The sequence below is a fragment of the Papio anubis genome, chromosome 15, assembly GCF_008728515.1.
Source record: "Papio anubis isolate 15944 chromosome 15, Panubis1.0, whole genome shotgun sequence".
NCBI classification, from domain to species: domain Eukaryota; kingdom Metazoa; phylum Chordata; class Mammalia; order Primates; family Cercopithecidae; genus Papio; species Papio anubis.
Window position 1 is genome coordinate 30732101 of NC_044990.1, and position 9687 is coordinate 30741787.

The 9687-nt window shown below is 40.9% G+C and overlaps 1 protein-coding gene across 5 annotated transcripts in view; it reads right to left on the reverse strand.

Moving 5' to 3' along the window:
- The window catches only part of NEK5 (NIMA related kinase 5), a 95866-nt gene that overhangs the window by 51054 nt on the left and 35125 nt on the right, over window positions 1-9687 (reverse strand). For 4 of the 5 annotated variants that reach the window (XM_031655867.1, XM_031655866.1, XM_021929652.2 and 1 more), the window contains 2 exons: window positions 8169-8279; window positions 2965-3146 (listed from right to left, as the gene is read on the reverse strand). In XM_031655867.1, coding sequence (XP_031511727.1) covers window positions 2965-3146; window positions 8169-8279 — 293 coding nt within the window. The remainder of the gene's footprint in view (window positions 1-2964; window positions 3147-8168; window positions 8280-9687) is intronic. The other variant, XM_021929653.2, reaches the window with a different exon arrangement.

Genomic DNA, 9687 nt, shown 5'->3' on the forward strand with positions numbered 1-9687 from the left:
CCCTTTATCTCCGCACATAAATGGTTAATGAGAAAAGAAATCATGGGTTAGCTGTCTCTCCAAATGTTTAAGGTATTTTTCCAGCACAATTTTAGTCAATTCCAGTCAAACAATTTTCAAGTTTATACTCACATTTTACGTATCTATCTTTTTTTTTTTTTTTTGGTAGAATTTCCTGTAAAACATTTCTGTAACTACTGGTTGTTAATAAAAACCACATTTCAGATCATAAGTTTTTTGGAATATGAGTAACTTCTAAGGCTCCAAAGACAGAACTGTCATTTCAGAAACTCCTCTCATGATAAGCATCCCCAACTTACAAAGAGGCGAGTTAATAATCAGGGGTTTAGAAACAGGATGAAATGACAAGCTAAAGTCTTTGAGTCTTAGTTCCTCAGCTGTAAAGTGGGCACGGTGCCATTTCACAGGAATTGATACAAGGATTAGAAGAGATTAGGGCTGTGAAGTGCCTGACACACAGATAGTTCCTGAATCAAATGAGGGTAAATTGTAAGCACTCATCTGTCTCAAAAGCCTAATTGGCACATATATCAATATCTTCATGAGAAAAATGATTCCGACACCCAGGGGCTGTCCAAAAGACATTCTCTATTTCTCTGTCTACCTACTCCCTTTCCACCCCTACAATTCTATACAAATTCCTCTTCCTCAGCTGGGCACGGTGGCTCACTCCTATAATCCCAGCACTTTGGGAGGCCGAGACAGGCAGATCACAAGGTCAGGAGATCGAGACCATCCTGGCTAACATAGTGAAACCCCATCTCTACTAAAAATAAAAAAAATTAGCCAGGCATGGTGGTGGGCGCCTGTAGTCCCAGCTACTTGGGAGGCTGAGGCAGGAGAATGATGTGAATCCGGGAGGCAGAGCTTGCAGTGAGCCGAGATGGGGCCACCACATTCCAGCCTGGGTGACAGAGTGAGATTGTCTCAAAAAAAAAAAAAAAAAAAATTCCTCTTCCTCCATCCCATGGCCTGTAATTAGACCTCCAGCAGACAGAAAGTTGGGGATGGGAGAGTATACAAAGAGGAGGGGTTACCAGGCATCAAAGGGGCATCCAGGAAAGAGAAGGACCCTTTCTATTGTTTCATGTGAGAGCTTGGGAGATAAAATCACACGTGGTCAAAATAATTGATAGCTTGACAGCTCTCAAATCCAGACAAAGAGTGGAAGATATATTTTCCCAGTGGTTGAGAAAAGGGAAAGGGAGTTTTGTGGCTGCTCCCAGTTCATCTGTAAAATCTACATCCCTCACTAATTGAGTCCAATATGGGTATTACAATTTGAATGAACGGAAGATGCAACTTTTGATAATTGTGGAGATAATTAAAAATGTGTTATGAAGATAGATAAAAACCACAACAGTGCCCAGTATCTTTAAAGATAAAACATCTGCTTTTCCCATTATATGTTTCTGAAGAAATTATTTTCTCATCATTCTGGCTTATCTCATTTTCACTATTAATGAGATTACCATCACATAGTCTCTTGTATTTTTCATAATTCATCCAAAATTTCAACAATAAATAACCACAGTTGTCAAAGTAACAAATTCCTAACCCTGAACAAAAAAATTTGATGACAAACACTTTTTAAAAAGAACTCTTAGACTTAAGTCTTCAGGCCTGTGTTAGGTGTCAATTACTCTGGACACAGGAATATCGACATCAGTGTGAAAAAATTTTGAAAATATTGTAGATCTGCAGAAATCTATTATGGAGTAAAATTTTTGAAAATCTACCATAAGACCAATTTAAGAATACTATTTTCTTTCTAATATGTCCATATTTTGAAGATCCCTAGAACATAAATGCTGAATGAAATGTATCTTCTCAAAATGTCTCAAATGATCATTTGATTTTAACGATTCAATTATTGATTCATATTAGTAACCTCTTTGAGAAATGAAATATACACAACTATTTTTTCACCTGCCATACAGTGGAATTTAGCAGGAGGAAGAAAGAATATTAAAAGGGCAGGGGTATAGGTCTGTGCCTACAGTTAAGCAGCTCTATGAATAAGAAAATAAGCTAGATCAGACTTGATATGAAAAAGGGTTAAGGGGAAAAGAAGATAATTTATCAATTACTTATCATAATCTATCAACACATTTATTGCTTTAATTATGAGACTTTGTTACTTCGATAGGCTAAATTATAATACACATTACACAATAATTACAACACTTCTCACAGTATATGTAATTTCCACGTAATTTATAAGAACATGTAATTGTTATATGCTTGAGATGCCAACAGATATGATTTGTGTAATATATATGACATTCTGATGGAAATAAAAACAAAATCTTTCTAACAAAAAAAAAAAAAAAAAGGCTGGGCATAGTGGCTCACGCCTGTAGTCCTAGCACTTTAGGAGGCCAAGGCAGGTGGATCACATGAGCTCAGTGGCTGCCTGGTGAGAGGGTACCTGAGAATTTGAAGAACCAACTAATGAGCAGGTGTAGGGCTGACATAGAGAGACTAACACGGCCAGGCACGGTGGCTCATGCCTGTAATCCCAGCATTTTGAGAGGCCAAGGCGGGCAGATCACCTGAGGTCAGGAGTTCGAGATCAGGTTGGCCAACATGGTGAAACCCTGTCTCTACTAAAAATACAAAAATTAGCCAGGCATGGTGGTGCACGCTTGTAGTCCCAGCTACTGGGGAGGCTGAGGCACGAGAATCGCTTGAACTCGGAAGGCGGAGGTTGCGGTGAGCTGAGATAGCGCCACTGCACTCCAGCCTAGGCAACAGAGCGAGACTCTGTCTACAAAAGCAAACAAAAGAAAAAGGTCAAGGGAACTATGTGTTTAAAATGAAGATTTGGAAAGTTCTTCTTGGATTATTTGTGTTAGGAGAATTTGGATTTCAGAATAATTAATGTTAATATATAAAGATATTTTCAGATTAATCAAAGCTTAAGCTAGACCACAATATTACCATTGACTTGGGGATGGACCATGCCTCTCTTCCTGACCATAATCCTCAACTCCAGTATTTTCTTGAGGAATAGGGTGATAACTTGGTTCCTGGGCTCTCCTCCTCAGCATATCAAGTTGAGCATAATAATAATCATAATGTCCACACACAGCAGCAAGTTTGGGCCTTTCTATCATTTTTATCTGAAGAAAAGAAGAGGGGATGTTTTTAAAAACCATAATACAGGCCAGGTGCAGTGGCTGACATCTGTAACCCTAGCACTTTGGGAGGCCAAGGCAGGTGGATCACCTGAGGTCAGGAGTTCAAGACCAGCCTGGCCAACATGGCAAAACCTCATCTCTACTAAAAATACAAAAATTAGCTAGGTGTGGTGGCGCACACCTGTAATCCCAGCTACCCGGGAGGCTGAGGAAGGAGAATCACTTGAATCTGGGAGGTGGAGGTTGCAGTGAGCTGAGATCATGCCACTGCACTACTCCAGCCTGCGCAACGTGAGACTCCATCTCAAAAAAAAAAAGTAATACAAATTTGTAATACTTGACAATATGACAGTGACCATAGCTAAGACAAGGCACTGAAGGTGTATTTTTGCTATTTTTCTACTACACTTGTTTTTCAGAATAAAATAATCTTAGAGTCCCCAAATTCTAGAGTACAAAAAGACCTAAGTACTATATAGTATAGTGGTTTACAATTTTGCTAAGGTATAGATATGAATCATGCATACTTCATGGCTAGTATGTAAAACGTACTTAGCTAGTGAGTATGCCCAGCCAATCCAAGATCCAAAACTAAACTCAGAATTATTGTTTTCTATTTTTCTTAAACTCATTTATACCTTACTACACTTTACAGGAAAATAAAAAGTATCGTGAAACTCACACATATGGGAATTTGCAACATTTTTAGTTTCTGATAAATTGACTAAACACAAAATGGCATCATGACTTAAAGAAAATAAGATGCTGAATCAGAGTCATTCTTCCAGAGAAAATATTTAAAAAGGTCATATAACAGCTGTGATGGACATATTAGCATCCCAGCCCTCACCACCCAACCAGAACAGAATGAGAACAGGAGAACCAGAAATGACAGTTTATCTTAGAACTGAGTAGAAGCCACTGAGCTAGAAGATGAGAAATGGATCAAATTAAGATATAAAAGCCAGTCAAGACCTTCTTGCTAAAGAGCAAAGTGGGGTCAATTTAACCTGAATGTGGCAACTCTGTTAGTTGACAGTTCACAGTTAATAATAAAAAGAGAAAAATAGATGAAACTACTGCAAAGACCTAGGAACTAATAGTTGGGAATATGAATAACGAAAACAATTAAAACCAAAATGTCCTCATATAAAGAGGTAATATGTTATATCCTTTGTTCTTTTTACTGCTATATGGTTCATATATATGTTAGATTGGACCATATGAAATTACACATAATTGGCCGGGCGTGGTGGCTCACGCCTGTAATCCCAGAACTTTGGGAGGCTGAGGCGGGCAGATCGCAAGGTCAGGAGATCAAGACCATCCTGGCCAACATGGTGAAACCCTGTCTCTACTAAAAATACAAAAACAAAATTAGCCAGGGTGTGATGGAGGGTGCCTGGAGTCCCAGCTGTTCGGGAGGCTGAGGCGGGAGAATGACGTGAACCTGGGAGATGGAGCTTGCAGTGAGCCGAGATAGCACCACTGCACTCCAGCCTGAGTGACAGAGTGAGACTCCATCTCAAAAAAAAAAAAAAGACATTGCACAGAATTGACCATCATTAATCTAGAAAAATGGCACTTTCATATAGTTCTATTTAAATATTTAAGTAAATGTACAAAATTTAGTTTATTAATGTAAATACAAATTATATGTTTATTTTTAAAATATTTTCTTTTCTTTATAAATTCTGAGACAGGATCTCACTCCGTCACCCAGCCTGGAGGGCTGTGGTATGATCATAGCTCATTGCAGCTTCAAACTCCTGGGCTCCAGGGATCCCCTGCCTCATCCTCCCAAGTAACTGGGACTACGGGCACATGCCACCATGTCCAGCTAATTTTTTTTTAATTTTACTTTTTGTAGAGGTGGGGTCTCAATGTGTTGACCAGGCTGGTCTCGAACTCCTGGGCTGAAATGATCCTCCTGCCTCAGCCTTCCAAAATGTTGGATTATAGTCATGAGCCACTGCACCAGCCTTACTTTAAAAAATCTTTTAAAGTAAGAAGTAGTTTTCTTTGCTTTATAATTTCACCTGTATACAACCTAGAAGAAAATACTACTAATTACTTGTTGAAAAGTGGTTAGAAAGAGAAAAGCATTGAAAGGCAATAGTTTCTTTAAAATTTTTTCGGCCGGGCGCGGTGGCTCACGCCTGTAATCCCAGAACTTTGGGAGGACGAGGCGGGTGGATCACGAGGTCAGGAGATGGAGACCATCCTGGCTAACATGGTGAAACCCCGTCTCTACCGAAAATACAAAAAATTAGCCAGGCTTGGTGGCAGGCGCCTGTAGTCGGGAGGCTGAGGCAGGAGAATGGCGCAAATCCAGGAGGCGGAGCTTGCAGTGAGCCGAGATCACGCCACTGCACTCCAGCCTGGGGGACAGAGCGAGACTTCATCTCAAAAAAAAAGAAAAAAAAATTTTTTTTTTTCTAATATCCCAACAGTAATAGGAATATCAGAGGTAGTTCCTGTGGAAATCAATTTTACCTTTTCAAGGAACTGGAAAAAATGTCAAGGTGTTCAACAGTTCTCATAATTTAATTCATCCTCAAATCTTTTAGACGTGTTTTCTCTTCTACAGGTCTGATAAAGAGTCCTCTGAATCACAACATATTTTTCTTATTTCTTTAATAAAATTAAGCCCTTAGGCTGGGCATAGTGGCTCACGCCTATAATTCCAGCACTTTGGGAGGCTGAGGCAGGTACATCACTTGAGCCCAGGAGTTCGAGAACAGCCTGGGCAACACAGTGAGACCCTGACTCTACAAAAAATAAAAACTAGCTGGGCATCATGGCGCATACCGGTAGTACTAGCTATCCAGGAGGCTGAGGTGGGAGGATCACTTCAGCCTGGGAGGTTGAGTGATGTGGTTTGGATTTGTGTCTCTGCCCAATCTCATGTTGAATTGTAATCCCCAATGTTGGGAGAGGAAGCCTGGTAAACGGATCATGGGGGCAGATTTCCCCCTTGCTGTTCTTGTGATAGTGAATGAGTTTTCATGAGATCTGGTTGTTCAAAAGTTTGTAGCAGCTACCCCTTCACTCCTTCCCTCCTGCATGTAAGATGAGCCTGCTTCCCCTTCTGCTGTGATTATAAATTTCCTGAGGCCTCCCAGCCATGCTTCCTGTACAGGTTGCAGAACTGTGAGCCAATCAAACGTCTTATCTTTATAAATTACCCAGTCTCAGGTGTTCTTTATAGCAGTATGAGAACGGAGTGACACAATACATTGGTACTAGGAGTGGGGAATTGTATAAAGATACCTGAAAATGTGGAAGTGACTTTGGAACTGGGTAACAGGCAGAGGTTGGAAGAGTGTGGAGGGCTCAGAAGAAGACAGGAAGATGATGGAAAGTTTGGAATGTCCTAGAGACTTGTTAAAATCATAGTGACCAAATTCTGATAGTGATATGGTCAATGAAGTCCAGGCTAAGGAGGTCTCAGATGGAGATGAGGAACTTATTGGGAAATGGAGCAAAGGTCACTTTTGTTATGCATTAGCAAAGAGGTTGGAGGCATTGTGCCACTACCCTAGCGATCTGTGGAACTTTGAACTTGAGAATGATGATTTAGGGCATCTGGCAGAAGAAATTTCTAAGCAGCAAAGTATTCAAGATGTGGCCTGGCTTCTCTAGCACCCTATGGTCATATTTGTGAGCAAATAAATGATGTAAAACTGGAGCTTATACTTAAAAGAGAAGCAGAGTATAAAAGTTAGGGAAGTTTGCAGCCTGGAAAGAAAAACCCATTTTCTGGGGAGCAATTCAAACCAGCTGCAGAAATTTTCAAAAATAAAGAGAAGTCAAATGTTGCTAGCCAAGATAATGGGGGAAATGCCTTGAAGGCATTTCAGAGACCTTTGAGGCAGCGCCTCTCATCACAGGCCCTGAGGCCTAGGAGGGAAGAATGGCTTTGAGGACCAAGCCCAGGGCCCCACTGCTCTGTGCAGCCTCAGGACATGGTGTCTTGCATTGTGGCTGCTCCAGCTCCAGCCATGGTTAAAAGGGCCTAAGGTACAGCTCAGGCCATTGCTTCAGAGAGTGGAAGCCGTAAGTCTTGGTGGCTTCCACGTGGTGTTAAGTCTGCAGGTGCACAGAGTGCAAGAGTTGAGGCATGGGAGCCTCCACCAAGATCTCAGAAGACATACGGAAAAGCCTAGATGTCCAGGCAGAAGCCTGTTTCAGGGAGACCCTCCACTAGGGCAGTGCAGAGGGGAAATGTGGCATTGGAGCCTCCACGCAGAGTCCCCGCTGGGGCACTGCCTAGTAGAGCTGTGAGAAGAGGACCACCATTCTCCTGACTCTAAAACGGTAGCCTGAACGACAGCTTGCACCATGCACCTGGAAAAGCTGCAGGCACTAAACAGCAGCCTGTGAGAGCAGTCGCAGGGGCTGTAGCCTGCAAAGCCTCAGGAGCAGAGCTGCCCAAGGCCTTGGGAGCCCACTCCTTGCACCAGTATGCCCTGGATGTGAGATATGGGGTCAAAGGAATTTGGAGTTTTAAGATTTAATGACTGCCCTGCTAGGTTTTGAATTTGCATGGGGTCTATAAACTCTTTGTTTTGGCTGATTTCTCCCTTTTGAAATGGGTGTATTTACCAATGCCTGTACCCTCATTGTATTTTGGAAGTAACTAACTTGTTTTTTATTTTACAGACTCACAGGTGGAAAGGACTTGACTTGTCTCAGATGAGACTTTGAACTGTGGACTTTTGAGTTAAATGCTGAAATGAGTTAAGCCTTGGGGGACTGTTGAGAAGGGAAAATTGTATTTTGCAATGTGAGAAGGACATGGGAATTGGGACGGGCCAGAGGTGGAATGATATGGTTTGGATTTGTGTCCCTGCCCAAATTTCATGCTGAATTGTAATCCCTGATGTTGGAGGAGGGGTCTGGTGGAAGGTGATTAGATCATGCGGGCAGATTTCCCTCTTACTGTTCTTGTGATAGTGAGTATGTTCTCATGAGATCTGGTTGTTTACAAGTGTGTAGCACCTCCTCGTTCGCTCTCTTCCTCCCGCTCTGGCCATTTAAGATGAGCCTGCTTCCTCTTCTGCCATGATTATAAGTTTCCTGAGGCCTCCTCAGCAATGCGTCCTGTACAGCCTGCAGAACTGTAAGCCAATTAAACCTCTTTTCTTTATAAACTACCCAGTCTCAAGTAGTTATTAATAGCAGTATGAGAACAGACTAATACATCAAGGCTGCAGTGAGCTGAGACATGCCACTGCACTCTAGCCTGGGTGACAGAGCAGGACCCTCTTTCAAATAAATAAATAAATAAATAAACAAACAAGTTAAGCCCTTTATCAAATGAAGGGCAATAACTTAAACAATCAGTTTTTTAAAAAAATGTTTACATACCAATATATTTTCTAAAATGTCTATCTATCAAGTAAACACTTAGTAAATATACTTCCAAATGGTTCTCTAATTTTACCATGAGCCTTCTTTAAAAATATAATTCTTTAATTAAAAGACAATAGCCATTTTATCATTTACATACCAGAAGCATTTCACTAGTATGACCTGAAAGATTCAACACTGTGCTGAAGTGAATTCAAATAACTAAACACAAAGAATCGCTAGGGAAATATCAATTATTATATCATACAAACTTCTCAATCCTATACATGTTAGAATTAAGAATATTAAATGCAGACTGTTTTCTGTTGCTATGTTACTCACTTTTCCTATACAGGAAAACCTTACTTATTAGAAATAAGAAGAATTTCAGTTATAAAAAGAAAATTAAACCTAAAGTATACTTGTAAGGGCATACAGCATCGTTTTATAAAATATAAAAACTAGAAGTTGTCCAAAAAAATACCATTATAATGCTCAGTACAGAACACTTTATTGTAAGTACAAAATTTGTGGACTCTAGACAATGAGCTTGTACCTCATGAACATGTGCAGATAGGTCTGTCAGAATATACCATAGCTTAATGGGTTAAAAAAAATAGAATAAGACCTACTATTTGATAGCACAATAGACTGCCTATAGTCAATAGTAACTTAATTGTATATTTTTAAATAACTTAAAGAGTATAACTGGGTTGTTTGTAACTCAAAGGATAAATACTTGAGGGGACAGACACCCCATTCTCCATGATGTGCTTATTTCACATTGCATGCCTGTATCAAAACATCTGATGTACCCCATAAATATATACACTTAATATGTACCCACAAAAATTTTTTTTTTTTTTTTTTTTTTTTTTTTTGAGACGGAGTCTCGCGCTGTGTCACCCAGGCTGGAGTGCAGTGGCGCGATCTCGGCTCACTGCAAGCTCCGCCTCCCAGGTTCAGGCCATTCTCCTGCCTTAGCCTCCGAGTAGCTGGGACTACAGGCGCCCGCCACCACGCCCGGCTAGTTTTTTGTATTTTTAGTAGAGACGGGGTTTCACCATGTTAGCCAGGATGGTCTCGATCTCCTGACCTCGTGATCCGCCCGCCTCGGCCTCCCAAAGTGCTGGGATTACAGGCTTGAGCCACCGCGCCCGGCCACATA